The sequence below is a fragment of the Gastrolobium bilobum genome, unplaced genomic scaffold, assembly GCF_033153095.1.
Source record: "Gastrolobium bilobum isolate Gb01-03AN ecotype WA unplaced genomic scaffold, APGP_CSIRO_Gbil_v1 utg63326, whole genome shotgun sequence".
NCBI classification, from domain to species: Eukaryota; Viridiplantae; Streptophyta; class Magnoliopsida; order Fabales; family Fabaceae; genus Gastrolobium; species Gastrolobium bilobum.
The window spans coordinates 158,718-183,638 of NW_026896059.1; the positions used below are offsets into that span (position 1 = coordinate 158,718).

General features: G+C 39.2%; 1 protein-coding gene across 1 annotated transcript; it reads left to right on the plus strand.

Annotated features, from left to right (window-relative positions):
- Window positions 1-14,127: 14,127 nt before the first annotated feature.
- LOC133297539 (protein SMAX1-LIKE 4-like) lies at window positions 14,128-17,978 on the plus strand. Its single transcript, XM_061496709.1, has 3 exons — window positions 14,128-15,434; window positions 16,042-16,249; window positions 16,393-17,978. Exons 1-3 carry the CDS (start codon window positions 14,128-14,130, stop codon window positions 17,971-17,973), a joined length of 3,096 nt encoding a protein of 1,031 aa, XP_061352693.1. The 3' UTR covers window positions 17,974-17,978.
- The last annotated feature ends 6,943 nt before the right edge of the window (window positions 17,979-24,921 follow it).

A 24,921-nucleotide genomic window follows, 5' to 3' on the forward strand; every position in this document is an offset into this window, starting at 1 on the left:
TTTTTCGCAGCACCTTTCCGGTACCCGCTTTTCCATAGCCAATATCAGTTCTGGCACCAGTTCTCATTATTTTGACTTGAAACTCGTTTTACAAGTCCTATATTATTCTAGTAATATTCCCAAACTTATTATAATTTTCTGGGATACTTCATCGGTACACATTTATACTGAGTAGCAGAACCGGTATCTGCACTTTTCATCAGAAAAGCGACTTTCAGCTTTAATAAACACTTACCATAATTATTTAAGCCTAATAATAATTATTAGGTCCAATTATGGAATTATTTCCTAATTTCTCATAATTAATTAATTAACTTCCTTAATTAACGGTGCGGGTTCTTACATTCACCCCATCTTTTTAGGATTTTGTCCTCAAAATAAGAATATACCTGTCTCGGAAGTCGGGATACTGCCGGAGAAGCTCTTCCTCTCGCTCCCAAGTACACTCTTCAGGAGTTCGTCCCGTCCACTGCACCTTGACCATCAGAATGATCTTGCTCCTAAGCTGCTTCTCGCCACGATCGAGAATCTTGAGTGGTCCGACGGGAGTCTTTAAGTTCTCCCGAACCTCCACATCATCCGGTTGCACCACGTGCGAAGGATCGGCTATGTACCTCCGAAGCTGAGACACGTGAAACACGTCGTGGATGTTGGCCAAGTTCGAAGGCAAGGCAAGTCGGTAGGCAACTGGTCCTACTCTACCAAGGATCTGGTATAGCCCAATAAATCGCGAGCTCAGCTTTCTCACTCCGAGGACCCGGCCAACACCGGTGACAGGTGAAAGTCTCACAAACACGTGCTCACCCTCACTGAACTCCAGTGGACGATGCTTGACATCGTAGTAAATCTTCTGGCGATTCTGCGCCTGCTTCAGTTTCTCTCGGATCATCTGGATCTGCTGGGTAGTATCTTGAAAAAGTCCAAGCCAAACAACTCCTTATCTCCAACCTCAGACCAGCAGGTAGGAGTCCGACACCTCCTACCATACAACGCTTCGTAGGGTGCCATGCCCAGGCTAGCATGGAAACTGTTGTTATACGAAAACTCCACCAATGGCAGGTACATATCCCATGTTGAACCTTGTTCCAAGGTGCAAGCCCTCAACATGTCCTCCAAGGTCTGGATGGTCCGCTCAGTCTGTCCGTCAGTCTGAGGGTGAAAGGCGGTACTCAATCTCAACTGCATACCAAAAGCTTCCTGCAGCGCCTCCCAGAACCGAGATGTGAACTTCGGGTCCCTATCACTAATGATACTCTCGGGCACCCCGTGAAGCCTTACAATCTCGCGAACATACAGCTTGGCCAACTGCTCAGTAGTGAAGCTCACCTTCACTAGTATAAAATTGGCAGACTTCGTCAGTCTGTCCACAATGACCTAGATAGAGTCGCAGCCAACCTGAGTTTTCGGAAAACCCACCACGAAGTCCATGGAAATGCTTTCCCATTTCCACTCCGGGATCTCTAGAGGTTGAAGCTTACCCGACGGCTTCTGGTGTTCAATCTTCTCCTTGTGGCAAATCAAACACTTGGACACATACACAACTATGTCCTTCTTCATACCCGGCCACCAGAAATTTCTCTTCAAGTCTTGATACATCTTTGTAGCACCAGGGTGAACGGTGAACTGGCCCTTATGGGCCTCTGTCATAACCTCTTCGGTCAAAGGACCTCGAGGAACAACAATCCTCTTTTGGAACAGCAAAAGTCCATCCTCATTCCAAGACACATCGTCTTGGTTCTTCACGTAATCTAGGCACTCTCTTTGTACTTGCGCATCTTGGATCTTTTCCAAAAGCTCATTCTTGACTCTCACAGTCTCCATCTCGAGAAGTGCACCCCCGAACAAGGAAGTCACCGACAGATCTCGAAACTTCTCGATAACACCAAAGTCACCAATCGACAAACTGGATAGACTCACGGATTTCTGACTCAGAGCATCAGCTACCACATTAGCCTTGCCAGGATGATACTTCAACTCAAAGTCGTAGTCATTTAGAAACTCCATCCATCTCCTTTGCCTCATATTCAGCTCCTTCTGAACAAACAAGTACTTCAAACTCTTGTGGTCACTGAACACAGCAAACTGCATACCAAACAGATAATGCCTCCAAATCTTGAAGGCAAAAACAATAGCAGCCAACTCCAAGTCACGAGTCGGGTAGTTCTCCTCATGAGGCTTCAACTGCCTCGAAGCATAAGCAACAACTCTACCGGTTTGCATCAAAATACAGCCCAGCCCCTTTCCAGAAGCATCACAGTAAAGCTCAAACTGCTCATCAGGATCAGGAAGGATCAACACAGGTGCGGTAGTCAATCTCTCCTTCAACTCTTGAAAGCATTCCTCACACTCGTGAGTCCACACAAATGGAGTCTCCTTCCGGGTAAGGCGAGTCAGTTGAAGAACCGTCGTGGAGAATCCCTTGATGAACCTCCGGTAGTAACCTGCTAAACCCAAGAAACTCCTCACCTTAGTAACCGTCTTAGGCCTCTCCCAATCCAAAACAGCTTCAATCTTGTTGGGATCCACTGCAACTCCCTCAGCAGAAATCACATGCCCAAGAAACTTCACAGACTTAAGCCAAAACTAGCATTTCAAAGGCTTAGCGTAAAGCTTTTTCTCTTTCAGCACATGTAACACAATTCTCAAATGCTCAGCATGCTCCTCCTCCGTCTTGGAGTAAATCAAGATATTGTCAATGAAGACGATCACAAACTTATCTAGGTATGGCTGGAAAATCCTGTTCATGTAATCCATGAACACTGCAGGTGCATTGGTGAGTCTGAATGGAATCACCAGATACTCAAAGTGACCGTATCTCGAACGAAATACGGTCTTAGGGACATCCTCCGGCTTAACCCGAATCTGATGGTATCCGGACAGGAGATCAATCTTCGAATACACACAAGCACCCCTGAGCTGATCCAGCAAATCATCAATACGCGGAAGGGGATACTTGCTCTTGATCGTCACCTTGTTCAGCTGCCTGTAGTCGGTGCACAATCGCATTGTCCCATCTTTCTTCTTCATAAAGATGACCGGCGCTCCCCAAGGAGACACGCTCGGTCGGATGAAATCTTTCGCCGAAAGATCCTCAATGTGCTTCTTCAGCTTCGCCAACTCCGGTGGCGACATCCGGTTTGGAGCTAATGAAATAGGCCCCACACCAGGCAACAGATCTATGGAGAACTCTATTTCCCGCTGTGGCGGAAACTCAGGAATCTCCTCAGGAAACACCTCGAGGAATTTCCCCACCACAGGAATGCCAGTGATATCCTCTTGTGTCCCACTCACCAAACCTCCCAACATGACATAACTGAATGCCTCTGCTCTCAAGGCTCTACTAGCCTGCAACAATGAAATATATGGCGAAGAATTGGCTGTGGAATCACACAGAGACATCACCACTCGCTTGGCACAATAGTCGATAAACACACAGTTTCTGGACAACCAATCCATGCCCAGAATAATCTCCAAATTGGCCATCGGCATTCCTATCAGATCTACCGAGAACTCACGGCCATCCCACTGAAACGCTACATCGCGATGAACAGTGGTAGAATCACACTTTTCTCCGATGGCGGTGGTCACCCGCAAAGATGGAGAAAGCACATCACTGGGCAATTCAAGCCCCACAACAATCGGGGTTGCAATAAAAGAATGCGTAGCCCCGAAATCAAACAAAGCATCTACAGCAATCCCACCAATGGAAATAGTACCTCTGACAAGGTTCGGAGCTCGATCTGACTGCTGGCGATCCAAAGTATACACACGCCGGTAGCAGGTGGCACTGCAGGTGCCGAAGTCGGTGGAAGAGGAACCATCTGCAGTGGAACTGCCTGAACTGCAACAGCTCTCGGCGTCGACGACGGACAATCTCGAGAGTAATGACCCTCCTTGCCACAGTGAAAACAGATCAGCTGCCTCGAAGCACAACTTCCTGCATGCTCCTTTCCGCATCTCGAACACCTAGGAGTGGAAGGAGGCCTAGCAAAACCACTCTGCTGCGAAGAGGTCCTCTTGAACTGACCAGGCGCGTGCCTAGCCTCAAACTGCTTCCCTTTGCCCTTTCCAGCAAACTTCCTGTCCTTCCAGGAAGTAGAACTACTAGTTCCCTTCGTCTCAACAATCTTGGCCCTATTGGCCTTACTCGAGTTGCAGAAGTCCTCGATGTCCCGACATTGCTGCACCAATGTTCCGAAGTCTCTCGAAGCAGAACTCGCGAGGTAACCAGCAATATCCTCATTAAGTCCCCTCCGGAACTTAGCATCCAAGAAGATCGGAGTAGGCCTCTCCATCCGAAAGTGAGCGAACTTAACCAGCTCATTGAACATGGCCAGGTACTCATCAACAGACAATGAGCCCTGTACCAACCTTTCGAACTCCCTCTGCTTTCTCTCCTGGGCATCATAAGGGAAGTACCGACCCAGAAAGCAATCCTCGAAGAATGGCCATGTCATGAGATGACCCTGCATCTCAAAAGCGTGAGAGGTGTTCACCCACCACTCATGGGCATCGCCCTCCAGCATATAGGTAGCAAACATCAACTTCTGCGGATCAGTATACTGCATGACCCGGAAGATCTTGTCCAATGCCTGAAGCCATCTCGCCGCAACAATAGGATCATAAGACCCATCAAAGGAAGGTGGCTTATGCTTGCGAAAAGAATGAAGTCGGCGATCAATCACATCTCTATCTTCAACAGGCTCCACAAAGGGTTCCATCACCCCAGTCAAGTGACCAGTGTCCTCAACCTGGCTCTGGCTCTCGTCCTGCAGACTAGGTGGAGGCGGTGGAGGTGGTGGAGGTGGTGGCGGTGGGAACTGACCAACAGCAGGACCAACTCTCATCTCCTCCAACATGACCCTCATCATGGTCATGTTTGCCAGCCAGTTCGCCTCAAGAGCATCCTCTGTGGCCTTCTGGTTCGCTTCACGAGCGGCGTCCATCATTACCACGTTGGCCAATCTAGCAGCCTCCTGCATCTCAGCTAATGCAGTCAGGATCGGGTCGGGTTGACCCTCAACAGTCTCGCGAGTTCTCCTGGGTATTACCATGACTTTGTACAAGTTACACAAATCATGAGTTGATCAGGCCCACGCAACGTGATCACATATGCATTATCATAATAAAACTCAACGGAGCAAACACACAAGACAAGACACCACAAAGCATTCTAAGCTATTGCAATACATACAGGCTTTTCCCTAGAAAGTGCACTGATACCATAAAATGTAACACCCCGTGTATACCCGGTTTGTTAACATGTCATCGTATTAAGCCATGCTTAATTAAAATTGCGGAATATTCTTTTCTTTTCAATTATGACATTATTATCCTTACCAAGTTGAATTACTTAATGCATTTCAAAACATTGCCTGTATGTAAATTGCAAAAGACAACTAACTGAAACACCTCAATATAAAATTAACATCAATATGTCTCTAGTCACGAAACTACAATACGTAGACCAGACAACCCTGATAGTTTATACAACTTAAACAAACTTAAACATCGTCAAATCAAAGTGGCATGGACAATCCTCATGCTCACCAAATAAACAGCATACTCATCAAGTCTCAATACAAACAACATGGTAATGGTAAAAGCATAAAACCAAGTAGGTGCATCAGCATAAACAACAAACATGATAATCAACTAAGCTCTGGCCTCCTGCTGCTAGAGGTCTCGGTCCCTGGGTTACCTGAACCTGAAATAAGCGCCCCAAACATGGGGTGAGATCTCTAAACAGATATCTCAATAAATGGGTCCTCAAGGATCTTCCACCCCAAGCTCACTTACATGTGCAATATAAGTTCTAAAACAGTTTAACAGTATAAGTTCCAAAATAGTGCAATGCAGTAGATAATCATGTCATGTGTGTCAATACTAATCTACTGGCCAGAGAATGCAGGAATATGTCTATTACCCACACTAGTGCAAGACGCCACTTGCACCCATCCACAGTCTCACCATCTTGTATGATGCCACATACTCAGACTTACCGTCAAAGTGGAACAACACATACATATTATAAGCCATCACACATATCAGCTCAAAGATCTATGTAGCTTAATGAAAGCCTCGAGCTCCATGATGATAGAGAGGTTGTCGCTCTCAGTCACTTATCTTATGTAATTCCTCAAAAGAATCTCATTCGTATACCAAGCTCTTAAGCAGACAAAGGGAATCACCTTCAGTTACTTATTATCAGTTACCTAACAATGTTTGTTGTAAACTTGTATGCCATAGGGTGTCCATTGCAAAACACCAACTTGCACCTTCAACATACAAGCACCGCCACCCCAGCGACCAAGTTAGTAACCATAGTCCAGGCCAGAGAGACCTACCATGGTCCCAGCCAGAGCGACCTGCCATGGTCTCGGCCAGAGAGACGTACCACGGTTCTGGCCAGAGTGACCAATCACGGTCCCAACTAGAGCAACCTATCGCAGACCTAAGTATAATAGAAGACCCGAAGTATTTGAGTGTAATCCCAGTAGGCTCCCATGCCTACCTGGAGGGAAACACCGAATAGACTTCAACCAGCAACTAGGAAGAACCGAAGCCTTTGAGCATGATATTAGCAGGCTCTCAAGCCTAACTAAAAAGATACATCGAACAAACTTCGATTAATAATTCTCAAGACTTAAAGCATCCAAAGGAGATACGAAGGGCCACCAAGCCTAATGAAGACACCGATCACACTCCGACAAATGAAAGAAGACCACCACATGGTCATATTTTCTACCTCAAAAGGGACTTATAAACCCACGAGACCTACCATGGTCCTGGTTTAAATCCCGAGGTCCAACAAAGTAGTAGTATTGTAGCCCAATAGCTCGAGCTCTCAGACTACCAGATTATGGGGCAACTGGACCCATCCAATATGCCTATAGCTTCTAGAAGCAACACTAAAGATAAGTGGCAAGCTAAAAAGACAAGGACACATTTTGGCGTTATAAGCCAGATCACAATCCAAGGCCTCGACCAATGAGCTGGGTCCATTTGTAAAAGGCCCATGGCAGCATGTACGGGCTAAGCAAAGGGACCTAGGTTCTGGACTACGAGTTTGAGCACCGAAAATACCCTCTTAGGGGTATAAACGAGGGTCAAGGCAAACAAATGAGCCCATCGAGAACCCAAAAGCACTACTACAAGTTAAACCGAGATGCTAAATACGACATCGTCAAAAGGCCAAACCGGCTCCAAGCCACACGCCAGGCCAAAGTAACTTGTAAAAAAGCATCAAAACATAGAGAAAGAAATTGGCAAATAAATAGCGAGGACCTCAAAAAAGAAGCATGGTCTAGCCAATGAAGGCTCACGATAATGAGTGTGCCAGCCAAACAACTCAATACAAGGTCTGGGCCACGTGTCTGAACTCCTCAAGTGCCCCTAGAGAGGTACGAAATGGAGCTAAGGTGAAATTGTCACCCCCGCAAATACTATATGCCACGAGAAAGCAAGTTAGGTTCAAATAATCAGCTTAACAAAATGCTAAAAGAAGCATAAGGCCATGAGCTGAGCCCGAATAACTTAATAAAAAATGCATCTCATGAAGGCCAAACAATCTGGTCCAAACCACGTTCGGCCAACTTGTGGAATCACACGGGATTGGACAACGTCCAGATACCTTGAAGCGGTTGAAGCGCCAATAAGCCTGTAAGCAACCCAGCCACGGGACCACAGCCTGACGCAGAGCTCAGACCTCGTCACACCAATAAGGAGCCATTCAAAGGAGAAAGGCATGCAGAGCGGCCCAAGAGCGCCAAGCATAAGCCAACTAAATGGAATCCTCCTATAATGGACCTAGACGACGTAGAAAATAGCTTCGCAGCCCGACAACTCAAACACCCAGACTACCGAACTGGAAAGCAACTATTATGGACCCAACTTATGGGCCCTTACTCTAATGTCTCGCAAAGGGAAATTAACTGTGAGAGAAATAAGGAAAGAATCCTGCACAATAAGATATCAATTTTTCCATATCTTCATCGGATCAGATACTGGGGCCCCAATATCGTAAGAGCTCTAGAATTCGACACATACCAGGTAACCATCTATAAATAAGAGGTTAGGCCTACCAAGTATATGCACTTTATGCTCTCTCTCTCTCTAACTATCATTGTGCACACACCACACTCCTTGGCTACGCCGTTCATCATATTGCATAGTGATATGCAACCTTCTAAAGTATCTTTCTCATAGATATTTTTGAGCATACTAATCTTAAATAAACTCATCAATCTCAGATTGAATACCTCGATCCACCTACCATCAAACATAACCCATCTTTCAATCTCTCTTTTCTTTTTGAAACATCTAAAACACTACATTACTAAAATTTCCTATTTCTATGACCATTAATATATTTCCTTTGATCTGCTCCTGATATTCATAATTTTCCTTCCTTTCACTCCAAATGCTAATTTAGTTAACTCATATAGCCTGCAAACATAATGGAAAATGAGATTTGAGAGGTGCTAGTGCTACAAAGGGGTGAACGTTTTTCACACACACACACACGAGAAAATCCGAAGCAGAGAAGCACCCAATAATGAAAATGGCGATATTAATAATTAATCAATTAAATAATGAGTCAAGGTTTAAAAACCGCATTCCCCGAGGAAAAGGGTAGGGAATGTTATGTGAGTGAGTACGTAAAACAGAGTGGAGACTGTAATTAGAAAAGCAAAAGACTGAATAAGAGAGAGAGAGCATATGATAGAGGATAGTATGTGTTTCTGGGGACATTTATTGTATAAAGTAGCACGCTAGGGTCTTCTTTTCACCTCCCCAAAAATCTCTCTATTCTAACTTTTTTGAGTGAGGTATGACTGGGAAATTGGTGACTTATGGAGATTAGAGTTGTACATATGAGGAAAATCAAAGGCTCTGCAATTTTCTTTGAAAACTTGTGGGTTCCATTGTCCTAACCTCTCTGGGACCCACCCGACATTCCCTTCTCTTTTCTCTGTTTTCTTTCTTTTTCTCCCATTCCCACTCAGAAAGTTGGAGGTCATGTTAATAACTTGTGAATGAGTACTGCATTAACTTCCGTATATGAACCTTTTTGCTACGTGATCGCTGATCATAGAAGGCCTGAAAAACCATGTACGTTTCTCATTTATGAGATGTATAGCTATATTTTTTATAAACCTTTTTAAATGTAGATAAATTAATAATTCGGATTAGAGCAATTAAGTTGAGCTGGCTGTATTCTTCACCTGAGCTTTTGATTTCATAAGCAGGATTCTAAAATTGATAAAAAAAAAATTCATTTAAGTGGTAAATTTTTTAAAATGCTGCCAATGAGAATGGACAGAGTTGATTAAGGATATGTCATCTAGATATAAATTCATTGTAATTCTATTATCACCTTTAATTTAAACGTAATATTGTGTTGACCATCACCCAACATAAGAGTTGCCATTGCGGCTAGCTAAGACCTTGTATAAAAGTACCATTTACTTACTACTATGCTCATTCTTTATTGAGTAAATATTTTTTTGATCTTCAGCAAATTTCACCATATCCGTTTTAGTTCCTAGCAAATAAAAAGACCATTCGTGGTCCCTAAGAAATTCAAAATAGACCCATTTAGTTGAAATCGTGCTCTCTCACAAATTCAAAAAAGATCCATATTAGTCCCTCAAAAGGACTAAAATAAATCCACCTTGAATTTCTTAGGGACCACAAATAGTCTTTTTATTTACTAGAGACTAAAGCGGGCATCATAAAATTTGCTGAGGACCGAAAATGATATTTACTCTTCTTTATTTGTAGAATTGTATAACATAAAGGAACACCCTATTATAAGAAACCAAACCTTGCTTATTCCATTTTCTCTTGATATGTGAGCTTCTCAATCTTTCTTTTTTGTCATATTTGTTCCTTTTTTGACTATGGCAATCTAAAGATTATCCTGGATATATTAATTTAATAAAGAATTAAGTCACCACTTAATCATGATCAAATGTTTTAAGGTACTCTCAATATATATCTTCACTAGTAAACTTGACTTTTTGTCATTGATTGTCGTCAAATTTCATCAGCTCCTGGTTTAATTATGATCTGAGCATGTCTTTTGTTTTATTCAATCATACTATACGATAAGTGTTCCCAGCTGTAAATAAGTACTGGGGCATACATAACTCTAGGTGGAGCTATCAACCAAAGGTCCTTCATACACTTGTATTACTTTTTTTCCCCTTTTTTTTCGAAAAATGGGAATTATGACCCCCTTTTTCACACAATTGAAGTTTGTAAGCTTGTAAGTCACAAATTAAACGTTGAATTACTTCATATTTGTCTTTGCATATCTCTCGTAGCTTAGTATTTTGTTACATAAATGGGCCTGATCTGTCTCAGTTCATGAAGCCTCAAATTTTCACTTTCTTGCTTTGTTGAAAATTTGTTAGGGAACATGCAAACCAAATCATTCGATCAAGTCGAAAAATGTATCTGGAGTCATTTTTATTTTTATTTTTTATCACAAGGAGAAAAATGCACATTCACAATTAATGCATAAAGGGATCCTTTTCTTCTAAGTAGAGAAATCCTATTGTCTTCACCACTTTTCAAAGTTTGAAATATAATGTTCCAATGATTTGGGCACCCTTCCAATCAAAACCGCATACTTTTTAAAGGTTTGGGCATTGATGACCCCAGAATAGCGAGCCTCTTAATAACTCTTTAGGGATGCTCCATTTTTAATTATAAGAAAAAGATAAAAAAAAAAAAAAAGGAGTGCTCAAAGAACGAACATTGGTGCCCCCACCTGATCACATATTATGATATAGCACACTGTTTTAGCTTTTTTCTTTTCTTTTCTTTTCACACTTCATTGTAAGCAATCTGATCATATATATGAAGCATTCAATCATGAGTTAAGTGTAAACGACAAGAGACATTATGCTTAAAAGGGCACGTTAATTACATGATTTATTGGATAAATAAACTTTTCAGAAAGTAATAGCAGAGACAATATCAATGAATTTGACTGCAAAAGAGGTGCTAATGTTTACTCATTCTCAAAAGTTTAAACGCCCCATGAACTGTTTTTGAGTGCTGACTGCATATATTTCTTCTGATAATAAAAAAATTTAGAATTAATATTATAAACGGAAAAAAATATTATATGTATATATGAAAAATAAATAAAAAGAAAGCAAGATAATGCTTATATACCACTTTACTCAATCATCCCCATGATACTTACGTTGAAAACATTCTTTTGGCTCCCTTTAATGCACTGGAGAATAAGGAAGTTGCATAATTAGAATATTATACTTTTATTCCATATTCTTTTTTCTTTTTTCTTTTTTTTTCTATATACCTTAAACTCTTGAACAGATCCTAGCCTTGGAATCCACGCTATATATGCTTCCAAGATCAAGCTCTACCCTGACCTTTTTAATTTTTATCTGTTCCATTTTCTTGTTAAAAATAATAAAATTAAAAGTAAAGGTTATAATGATTAATTTCTCATCATGCTTCGAATCTTGCAAGGGTCAGATTAATGTGACTACGTGAGGACCCATATGCTTCCTTATTATTCAGTTGGTCAAAGTTGTGTCTAATCCTGGGTTCTCAATCTCAGCAACTATTTTGCGTGGTAAGAGTTCCTAATTAACAAAGGGTATATGAGTAACAAAAGTTGAATACAATTGAAGAAACTTAACTGAAACATTCATATTAAGAATATGGATTAATCTTAAGTTTGATTGTATCATAGTGGGAATGGATCCTCACGTTAAAATTTTACGTCATGTAAAACATTTATGTCTATATTTATATTTTTTATTGCCATTAAATGAATGGGGTTTAATTAAAAATTATAAAAAAAATATATAAACACAAAATTTTCACATCATTAGTAATGTGAAATTTTAACATCCACTTGCTCTCAACGGAGTAAATTAATTACTGACGTTACGTAGATTTGCAAATTTAAGTGGAACCAGCATAAAAATAAGCTACAAGCATGCATAATCAATCTTGAAGGAAGCAGGAACAATAACAATAAATTATTGACACTTTCATTTCAACATTTTCTTAGTTATTTAATGAAATTTTATGCTGGATCTATTAAATAATTTGGGTTTATTCTCTTACGGGATATAGTATCATCTCAAGATATATCTAGCTACCTTTCATGTATCTCGATAAGAATCTAAGTCAGAAAGGATAAAATAAATCTTTTATCTCAAACCCCAAAGAGAAAGAATTAAGAAAAGCAAAGAGAGAATAATTCATAAAAAATATAATATATATTTATATATAAGCTAACCATGAGGGGTAAAAAACATGAACGAAAGTATAGTCAAAAAGTTACATTACTGAAGGTGCATAATTAAACTCTTACAGAAATGTTTTCTGGCTTCCAAGAAAAAACAAAATGAGGCATCAGTTTTGCATAAACGAAATGGGAACACATATGAGTGTGCATAATAACAGTGTATATTTCAGTTGTGCTTCCTTTATTTGGAAACACAAAAGGTATTTTTGAAGTGGGTTGTTGGAAATTTAGATGAGATTAATACAAAAGGTCATTGCAGTTTGCAGGAGGAGAGAGAAGTGAGGCTGAAAAAGAACCAATAATGCTATGAAGGATAGCAGACAGAGAGTTGCTTTTTGGGTACTTGGGGAATAAAATGCTGTCTCTCTACGAGGATTGGCGTGAAGATAGAGAGTGTCACTTTTATCTCTCTTCACAACAGGCTAATTTTGTAGCTATACATATTCATATAAATGAGAAAAAGGTTATAAAAATGATAAAAAAAAAAAATTGAATTACCCAACATTAATTTCCTTTTTTAGATAAATTGACTTCTTCTGATATCTTCACAAGTTTTGACTCAATGAATTAGTTATGAGACTAATTCAAAATACAATACAAGTTAAGAATGAAGATATTTAAGCTCTTCACAAGAATAACATACGGATATTGAACCGATCCCTTCACCATTTGGTTAAAAATGATAATTTTAAACTACTACTTTGCTTTTTTTATTTTATTTTTTTCATTTGTATCTTTCATATCACATTGGTTTCTTTCCAAGTTTCTCCTTTAGTACCTTTTTTTGAATTTCTGCTGGGTTTGTCTGCTTATTCAAAGGATGACGTGGAATGAGGGAATTGCTTTGTGAATCCAAGTAAAAAAAATTTGAATTGTGGGTCCCCATTGTTATTTTGTACTATGTAATTTCTTACATAACCTCATTTGCACAAAAATAACATTGGAAAAAGAACTTGATTATATCATCTAATTAATCAATGGAATCAAATAGTTCTTCTGCCCCTTTGTAATATGACAATAATGATCAACATGCATGCATATTACTATTGCAGCTAGCAGATGACAGCAATCTATACAGCTTTTCACCCTTTTTTTATATGCTATGCACGATGCAGCTCAAATTCTGCAATAATATGCATTATTGGGCCAATTTTTTATTTCTTAATAAGGTCCAAAAGAGTGAAACAATTATTTTTAAAAAATATGGTATTCTGATTAAAATATAATATATAAATGTCAATGTATTAGAAATCAGAGAGCCCCTCATTAGTCATTACATAAGGAACACACATTTGGATTGGGTTAAGGACTGCAACAATAACTGTACACTGGAGAGAGAGAGAGAGAGAGAGAGGGGGAGAGAAAGCAATGAAGTGGTAATAAAAAGCTGCTTCTTTAAACTAAAACCAAAAAAGAATTAAACAAAAGGAAAAAGGAAAAACAAAAACAAAAAACAATGAATGACAAGAAGTATAAAGAAGCGGGGTGAGGCCTAGTGTGGTATATTTCTAAAGCTTAACTACTAGCTCTAAGCTTTCTGTTAAAAACTCTCTCTCTCTTTCTCTCATTCATTTTATCTCACACTTCTAGCTTATCCTTCAAACCCTTTCAGTTAGTTCCAGGTTCCTCTAATCACAAGAGGAATAACACTAGCTTTCTAGCTAGATAATATATATATCTCAGTTTACAAAAGAGATCATAAGGGGGTGGGGTGTGGTGGTGTTTGGAGAGAAACATAAAGATAAGAAGAGGAACAAGAAGTGTGGTTCTGAAGAAAAGGTTCTCAAACAAAGGGGGTGGTGTGGGGGGTGGGTTTTGGTCAAGTGATGCGCTCAGGAGCTTGTACATTGCAGCAGACCCTCACAGCAGAGGCTGCTTCAGTTTTGAAGCACTCTCTTGGCTTAGCACGCAGGAGGGGCCATGCACAGGTCACACCCCTGCATGTTGCAGCCACTTTGCTGAGTTTAAGAGCTAGTTCCTTAAGAAGGGCTTGTCTCAAATCTCAGCCACACCAAACTTCACATCCTCTTCAATGCAGAGCTCTTGAGCTTTGCTTCAATGTTGCTCTCAATAGGCTTCCAACAACACCTGGTCCTTTGCTCCATACTCAACCTTCTCTTTCTAATGCTCTCATTGCTGCACTTAAAAGAGCTCAGGCACACCAGAGAAGGGGTTGCATAGAGCAACAGCAACAACAGCCACTTCTCACTATAAAGGTTGAGCTTGAACAGCTTATCATATCTATTCTTGATGACCCTAGTGTTAGCAGGGTTATGAGAGAGGCTGGGTTCTCTAGTACTGCTGTTAAGAACAATATAGAGGACTCTTCAGCCCCTTCTGTTTTTCAGTGTTATAACAGTTCTGGTGGTGTTTTTTCTTCTCCTTGTTCACCTTCTCCTAGCGAGAACCAGAGAGAAACCATCATCAACCCTAGTAGCACTTTCAGGCAGAACCATAATTTCTTGGCTGCTTATACTTCTGAGTATAGCCCAGTTCTCTTTTCTCCACAAAAGAAAGCCCCAGTGTATCCCATAACTGAGTCACCCTCTTCCAAGGATGATATCAAGCTGGTTCTTGATATCTTCTTGAGGAAGAAGAAAAAGAACACTGTGATAGTTGGTGACTCAGTGTCATTAACTGAAGGCCTTCTGGGAGAGCTAATGGGAAAGTTGGAAAGAGGGGAGGTTCCTGATGAGTTGAAGTCAACACATTTCATCAAGTTTCAGTTTACACCAGTCTCTTTGAGGTTCATGAAAAGGGATGAAGTGGAAATGAACCTCTCAGCACTGAAAAGGAAGGTGGATTCTATTGCATCAGGAAGAGGAGGAGGAGGAGCTATTTTTTATGTTGGAGACCTGAAATGGATAATGGAGGCAAGTTTGAGTGAAAAAGAGGGTGGGTTCCATGATGGGGAAGTTTCTGGTTATAACCCAGTTGATCATCTAGTTACAGAAATAGGAAAGTTATTTTCTGACCAAGGAAACTCAAACACTAAGGTGTGGCTTATGGCTACAGCAAGTTATCAAACATACATGAGGTGTCAAATGAGGCAACCCCCTCTTGAGACTCAATGGGCTCTTCAGGCTGTTCCTGTTCCATCAGGTGGACTTGGCTTGAGTCTCCATGCTTCCAGGTAATCTCTTTGCTTAATTATCAATTTGATAATTCATTACCAAAAACTCCAATTAAATAATGATTTTATAAAAAAATGATAGCCAATAAGAAAGTAAAGGGAAACAAAAATGAGCATGCAAAAGTTATCCTGTGACTGTGAGATTGTTGTTTTAATGCTTAATTTGTTTTGCACTTTGTTGCTAACTACGTACGGTCTCTGGACTTTGCCAGAAGCCACTGTCAAAAGCATGGTTGGTTGGTTGGTAAGGTAGACGTGAAACAGTGCCTTTCTGCTTTGTTTTGTTTTGTTTTGTTTTGTCAGTATATAACCTCTTAAACATTACTGATTCATATGATAAATTGTGTAGAAGGAACTATACTTTACCAAAAGGAAGATAAAGATGAAAGAGTTATATGCATACATATATTTATTTATTTTTTTTAACAAATAAGCCTTATTGCAAGTATGATTTACAGTAAACTTTTGGAAGGTATTAATAACATGATAAATAAGTTATAAGAATTGAATAGAACACCAGCTTCTGATGCAGAATATATTCAAAACTCAGAAATGTATGTTTGTTTAATTTTGGATGTTGATTGGAGCTTCTGAACTCAATTTGCAGTGTCCATGATTCAAAGATGACCATCTCCCAGAACCCAACTCATATGGTGGAAACAAAACTCTTCGGTAACAAGGAGGATCAAGAAAAGCTCAATTGTTGTGAAGAATGTGCCTCCAATTATGAAAAAGAAGCTCAATTGTTCAAACCAGGACAGAAGAAGCTGTTACCTTCCTGGCTTCAGTCTAATACCACCGAAGCCCATCAGAAGGTAGTAAAATTTTAAATTTTAAATTTTTTTTTTTCTTGTATAAGAAGCTAACTCCTAAAAAAAATGCGTCTTATTATATATATGCATTTGTTTCTTTTAGTTGAGAAATAGTGGCTTATATATGAAGAATTCAATGTTTTCAGGATGAGTTAACCCAATTGAAAATAAAATGGAATAGACTATGCCACTGCCTCCACCAGAGCAAACAGCCTCAGAACCATTGGAGCAAGGGTTTATATGGAAATCATAGTTCAAATGGAAAGATCTACCCTTATAATTCATCATACCCCTGGTGGCCAAACCAAGGTAGTGTTTTCCCAGATTCAAGTTCTATATCTTTTGCTGATTCTGCTGCTTATAGCTCCAACGTTGTACCTCGATTCCGGCGTCAACAATCATGCACCATTGAGTTCAATTTCAGCGATGTAATACAGAAAAAGCAATCAACAGAAACAACCTTGGATTCTCTTAAGGGCATGGAAGGTAAAGAAGTAAAGATTACTCTTGCTCTTGGAAATTCAACATTCGGTGGTTCAGGTGAAACGGTGGCAAATATAAATGATAGAACACTGCGACGAGCTCATATTTGTGAACTGTTGCAGGGGAATGTGCCATGGCAATCTGAAACAGTTCCTTCAATAGCAGAGGCCTTGGTTGATTCCAAATCCGCAAAGCAAAGTGCTACTTGGTTGTTTATGCAGGGCACTGACTCTATTGGGAAAACAAGGTTGGCACGTGCAATTGCAGAATCAGTTTTTGGTTCAGTTGATTTGTTTCTTCACTTGGACATGCAGAAAAGGGAGAATTCAACAACCCCATTTTCTGAAGTGCTGGTTGATGCATTGAAAACCCATGAACAGCTTGTGATTTTGATAGAAAATGTTGATTCTGCTGATGCCCAGTTTAAGAAATTCCTTGCAGATGGATTTGAGACTGCAAAGTTTGGAAATTTAAGTGCAGAACAAGCTATATTCATATTGAGTAATGGTGGCAATAGAAGCAATCAAGAGCAGGACAAGGACTCAGTGATGAGATTGGTGTTGCAGATGAGTGAAACCAAGCCTACCTTGGAGTCATCATCACCATATTTGGGTCACAAGAGAAGGGCTGAACTGGACTTGTTTACCAAGATCAAGAACCCAAGGATTGAAGAGAAGGAAGAGGTTGTGCTGGTTTCTGAACAAGGGAAGAAAAAGAAAGATTTTTCAAGACAGTCAAGCTTTAACAATCTTGACTTGAACATGAAAGCTGATGAAGTGGAAGATGGGGAAGACAAAACAGTGGAAAGTAGCCCCATTTCAAGTGATTTGACTAGAGAAACTATAGCAGATCCAATGAACTCAAATGGGTTTCTTGACTCAATTGAGAACCGCTTTGATTTCAATCAAAGTCCAGCAAGGGACAGGGAAATGGCAGAGCTGTTTTTGTCCAAGATCAAAGAGTCCTTTGAGGATGTTTGTGGCAAGAAATATCTGGTGAACTTTACTGTAGAGGAGAGGGTGATAGAGGAAATTCGTGTTGGGTGTGGTTCTTTTACTAACAGCATGTTTGAGAAATGGCTGAAAGACATTTTTCAAAGCAGTTTACAGACAGTTAACTTTGATGGGAAGGAGGGTATAGTTTTTACACTTTGTTGGGGTGGTAAAGAAGATAGAAAATCGGATAATGGGTTCATGAGTTCGTGTTTGCCCAAGAAAATCCAAGTTAACTACTTCATGGATTGACTTACTTTTGGGTAGTGGAGGGGGGTTTCTTGTAAAATCGACCACAAGATGTAAAATGGAAGTAATAGCCTTTGTGTAACTGCTAATTTTCATCATAGAATGTGTTTGTTTTTCTTCTGTTTTTAACCTTTTTGTCAACCATTTCTCACCGTTCCTACATTGCAATTTTTTTTTTTGTTTCCATAATTCTCAATATGCTCTAGAATCCAATGGTTTTATTTTTCTATTTATCAGGAACCTAACTGAATCCATTTAAGACTATATTAAAGGGAAGGGTTGGAATAGTACTATATCTAGCTGTTTGATTGATGAACTGAAGATGTTGATTGGAGGAAAAAAAAATTAATTTATTGTGATTTTAATAAAAAATTACGAATATGTAGTCGTTTTGGAAAAAAATTATAGCACTTGAATACGCCCACATGGAGCGTGTTCTCATGCAAAGAGACACGCCCATGTGGGGCGTGAGCCGCTAAATATAACACGCCCAACAGGGGTGTGACCTCCCTGGTCTATAAATAGGCCTTTTTCACTTTTTTCCTCATTTCTACCTCCACTTCCTCTCTCTAAACCACTCCTTCACCTTCTCTCTACATTTCTTCTAGAGCGTTTTGCGCAGCAAAGCTCTGTCTCTCTCTCTCATGTAAGTCCCTATTTATTGTTTATATTTTTTATTAACAGCAATAAATATACGATAGTTATTAGTGACTTAGATAATTGTTAGGGGGTTAAAAAAATATTAGTGACTTATGTAAGAGAATGATTAGTGACTTAGGAATTAGATATGGACTTAGAAATTAATTTGGGTCTTCTAAATTGGTATATGCTGGTAATAGGACTTATTTACACACATAGAAATTAGTTTGAGACAATTAATAATTTTTTATTAATGACACTTGCAAACATATTGACCTTTCAAATATATTTAAATTGAATTTGAAATCTATTCAAATATATTTATAGAATAATGTAATGTTAAATTAATTAATTTTCATTGATGTTAATTTAATTGAAATTAATATAACAATTGAAGTAAGTTAAATGCTATTTAATTGAGTGCAATTAAATTTTATTTAGCGTAAATTAATATAATCTCAATAGTAATTTGGGTATAATTTTTTCATTTGTAGTAGTATTCTATTATGGCCCATTTGTCTTCGTCAGAAGCGTCGCGCTCTGGATCCGATGGTGATGCTGAGCCATCCGATCCTTGTACGCATGTACTTCCTGGACCATATAGGTGGGAGGTACTCCATAAGAGGACACAACGCACTCACGTTTCACAACTTGTGTGGAACGAGGATAAAGTCAGGGGGTTAAAGATGAGGCGAGGGAAACTTCAGGGGAGCCCGTCATGATGATATACCAGACGTTGTCGCTGACTATTTGACACAGGCTGGGTTCATACACGTGGCACGTATGAGTCATATTCAGGTATGTAAATTTTATATTACTTAATTAAATTATTGTATGTGGACTTTGTATAATTGTTGTTTTACCTTCAGATCGATACCGCCTTGATCAGTGCTTTGGTTGAGCGGTGGAGACCGGAGACACATATGTTTCACATGACGCAGGGAGAGATGACTGTTACATTACAGGACGTGGCTGGTATACTTGGTTTGCCTACTGACGGGCAGGCAGTTACCGGACCTACAACATTGGATTGGATCGCTGTGTGTTAGCATGTTTTTGGGACTGCCCCTGTTGCGGGCACAGACATTCACGGAGACGATCTACGTATTTCATACTTAGACAGAATATATCCCGATTGGTTTCCAGTAGCACACAATCCTGATGAGGTGAGGCGTTACACCCGGGCACACATTTTGCGACTATTAGGCTCATGGCTACTGTGTGACAGATCGGGTGGCAGCAAAATTGTGTGTCGCTACGTTACACTGCCAGGAGGGGACTTTCATGACATTGGCACATACAGTTGGGGGTCCGCGGTTCTCGCCCATCTCTTTAGACATTTATGTGTGTCAACAAACCCGCAGACTGTTAATATGGGTGGTTGCCACGTATTGCTCCAGATATGGGCTTGGATTAGATTCCCCCTATTGCTCATCTCTTCCGCAGCCTACCCACCAGGACTGGCATTTCGGTCACAGGTATATATTATTTGTAATTGTCTAATTCATTACATGTTCATTTGCCATATGAGTAACAAAATTTGGTACACATTCTGTTACAGGTTTAATTCTCTAGCTCCCTTTATGTGTCAATGATTCAATCACATTTTTGCAATAAGTATGACAAGATAAAACTTGTCTAGAAGCCGATTGACCTCTTTCCACGCAATATTGGACCAATCTACTATATGTAAATTTTACCAGACCAGTAATGGGCATGTTTCTTGCTCCCTTTAACACCCTGTTTATGGATTCTGACAAGTTTGTCGTCATATGCCCAAATCTTCGTCCATCAAGGTCATGTGCACGCGACAACTTTTCCTTAGGGATGGCATCAATCCAATCCGCTACCTGCCTGCTTGTGTCACGAAATCGTGCAAGCGCTCTCTCAAAACCCACCATGCAAGGAGTATATCCTGCCAACAATTTAAAAAACACATAGTTATATCATAACGAAAAACTACAACTCGAAATTCACCAATCATTGTGTGCAACATACCTATATTCATCAGGCTAGCCTTCAATTTGTCATTTCTAAATCGTTGATTAAAATTACTTGCAACATGTCGCAGGAAAAACACATGAAACACATGGGGTGGCTGCCAAGCAGGATTATTTTCTACAGCCGATAATATGCTAGCATGTCGATATGAAATTAGACATATATCCTGCGCTTGTATAACGTGCAGACGAAGATTGGCAAGGAAGTATGACCAAGCCTCCAATGTCTCACCCTCAACAACGGAAAATGCAAGTGGCAGACATTCATTATTACCATCTTGAGCTGTGGCAGTCAACAACTTTCCCTTATATTTTTCGTATAGATGAGTGCCATCAATTTGTATCATTGGTTTGCAAAATTTAAATGCCTCACAACATTGTCTGAAAGTCCATAAACAACGAACAAATACACGTTTTCTAGGAACCAACTGCCCCGCAACAAAACAATCCTTTGTTTGAATATTGTAAAAGGAACCTAGTGAAAAACGAAGCATATATTCACACCACCTGGGTAAATATGCATAGGATTCTTCCCAATCACCATATAACATTGCCATGGCTTTCTACTTCGCATACCATGTCTTTTTATATGAAACTTTGAAATCATAAGAACGAGTTGTCCTCTCCTGGACGAGCGCAATGGACACTAAAGGTTCTTTTTTTATCATCTCTGAATAACAACAGCTGGATATAAACATTAACAGAACAACAGGTATATCAACTTAAATTTTGATCAGCATTTTAATTTGAAATTACATACCTACTACAAGTTCTGCGATAACGTCAGAATTAAGTTGTCGATGATCTTGAGAAATATGGTCATTCAAGCAATTGTGATCCCCACCCCATTTTGTTACCTTCCAATTTTCACCATACGTTGGTTTAATTACCCTGATCCTCCACGGGAAACCTTGGACATACGCACAACATTTCATGCTTAATTTTGTGGGAGTGCTCTCAACCACAATTGCTTCTTGATACTCCTTCATGAGGTTGCGCTTGATTGCCATCTGAGCCTCTTTTTTGGATGTAAAGTGTTGGTTAACAAACAACTTTTCCCCCAATTGCCATGGACCCTGGATTGAACCCGAACTCTGCGTCCATGATTGTGCATCACTCGGATGATCCCAATCAATATATGTGTAATGTGGAATTTCAGACCAAAAAGGATCAACAGGTGCATCGCCTACATGTACTACGTAATAATAATAATACAATTGAATTATTGTCTTAATCAAAATCGCAACAACCAAACTGTCAGCATATTAATTGATAGCATACCTTCAGGCTGTTCTGGTACTTGACTCGATGTTGTGTCATGATGTACAACGATACGAGACTTCCCCAAATCATGCCATGGTTGAAGTTCAGTACCAGACCTGCCACATTCTTCGTCATTGTCCGATGCACTCGCATCCTCTGCAAGAAGATGATCCTCCATTGCACTATTTTCCTCATCATCTTCGTCATACTCCTCATCCATAACCCAAGTAGGGCCATGTTCATCTTCCTCGAACATGTTAACAGTAGGAGCAGCATATGAGGATGCATTAAGAGGAGAAGTAGACCTAACTGACCTTGTTGGTATAACAACTTCCTCCGCGGTGGTAGTATCCACATACAACTCTAAGAAATCCTTTTTGGACTGGTTCAAGAACTCTTCCATTACCATATTGATGTCTTCGTCATCGACCACTTGCAAGTTAATGTATTGTTCACATTGCCATAATCTTGTCGTGACTAGAGTGATTGATTGGTTGTCTTGAAGACATAATTTTTGACGTATTTTCTGATGCAGCTCCACAACCGTTGAGTTCCGTTTAATACGTGATGGCCTTTTCTACCCTACAAAAACAACACCACGACGACCTTCATCTTTCCTACTGTTAAAATATAGAACAACACGAATAGTATCAGAATTCGCACTCATTTTTAAAATCAAAAATTAATAAGATAAAACGAAATATGAGTAAACAAGTGCAAACTATCAATAAACAAGTGCGAAAGAATGTGAGAGTTTAAGAATAATAATGAGGGAGAAGAGTTGTGAAGAGTGTGTAAAGGAGTGGGTGTTTAAATAGACTGCAATTTAGTCACTCACGCCCAGATTGGACAGGACGTTCTAGTGGAACACGCCTAAGTTGGGCGTGTCTTCCTCACAGGTCACGCCCTCAATGGGCGTGTCTCTCTCCTAAAGCTCACGCCCAAGATAGGCGTGCTATATTTAGAGGCTCACGCCCCACATGGGCGTGTCTCTCTCCATGAGAACAAGCCCCATGTGGCGTGTTTGAGTGCTATAGTTTTGTAATTTTTTCCAAAACAACTACATATTCGTAATTTTTTTATTAAAAAAGCAATAAATTAATTTTTTTGCCGTTGATTGCATGCTTAACATTTATGAGCATCATTTTGTTATGACATAAGTGACTTAATATGTTGAGTTGGAATAGTTCAAATAAATTATAGTAACATATATACCATGAACCTAAAGATGGAGTTTATCCATTATCAAATTGGTCATGTCTTATGGTAGACTTATGTGCTATTTGAAAATGTACATACTATATCTGAACTGCTACATAAAATTCATGGGTTAAAAATTCGTTTTGATAGTTCTTATGTTGCTACATTGCTCATTTTAATCCATGTATTAAAAGCTACTTTTGTACCAACAATCATTGGTTCAAGTGATAGAGCTTATTCTTCTTAACCAAAAGTCTTGAGTTCGAATACAAGAAATGGAGAAAATGATTTTGGAAGAGTCGCCCCTATAATAAATTTGATAATAATTAGTCGGGTATTACAGAAGATTACATTAAGCTCCTTTTGTCATAAAACGTTAAACCAGATTGGCAGAAGATTACGAACAGTTTGTGTTGTTATTACGGAACAATATAAAGATTGCATCACGTATACAGTATTACTGATATTTATTGGTGAATATGAAGGTTAATTAGCATTTTGATGCCAATGCTAATAACGGATTGAAATATCCAGATTAATGGAAAGAGGTGCCCATCCTCCACGGCTAGCGAAAAATTTACACAATACTGTTGGAGATACCAAGAAGGAAAGAACTTACAAGGAATTTGAAAAGTTATAATATGGATCTTCCCCTAACATGTTGAGCTTAATGTACAAGTGACAAATACATCCATAAATCAAATTACTGTAGTTGTAAATCAACGACCAAATTCTCCATGTATCAAGCACCGCTGATATTATTTTAGCCCGTATGATTTAATATCCACTATAATAAACTCTATTTAATAACTATCCGCCCCATTATCAACTTATTAAAAAATGAGTTAGTCCGCCCTATCCTGTTTTTAAGAGTGGGCTGAAAAACTCGGTCCATAGGCCCGAACCTATTTTACACTAATCCGCTTTGTCATCAACCCGTCAAAAATGAGTCAGCCCGCCCGACTTCTGAGAATGGGTTGTAAAACTCAATCTGCCTCTCCACATTTGGTGGGCAGGACGGGTCAGCCCGTTGGGCCTAACTCATTTTGTCGACCCTACTATCCAGGTTCAGTAACCCTGGTTCTATAATGAATGATTTGTTAAAAAATGAATAAATAAAATCAAAGGATACAAATCAATGCTACTTAAATATGTTTAAATCATTAAGAGAAAATATCAAAAATACAAATCTATACCTAAAGAATTAATGTTATAAATGTTATTTAATTTAGACTATAACCTAGAGAGTTCTAAAAAATTTTCCTCCCTATCAAGTTTTTAACATAGTTCATATATATCTAGGACTCGAATTTGATATCTTGATTAAGTTGGAACTTGGAACAACTCCATATCAATTTACATGCTTGGTGGTAACTCACTCTTAGCGGTTTATATCATTACCTAACTCACTACAGATTATACATATAAGGTCCCCACGCATAAACAAAATTCATAAATATAGTTAATATTCATAAAATAATATTTAATAATAGTAATTATCAACAAAACAAGTTTAACAGTACTATTAACTAATATTCATATGAGTTTTATTAAAATATACCGCATATTTTTTTTATTCTATGCCTCGTAATTCTTCCTTAGCCAAGCTTGGACAAAATAGAAAAACAAGCAAAGTAAAATATTAGTAGCATAGTAAAAATGCGTTGCTTGATTAATAATATATATAAGTTAGGCCATATAAAATAAAATTCTAACAAATAAGTAACAAACTAGTTATCTTAATTTAGCTTTGTCTTTCTAATATAAATTCTCAAATATTGTCTAATACATTAATTATGTTTATAATAATCGAAATATTTTGTGTTCTCTTATCATGAGGTTTACTATT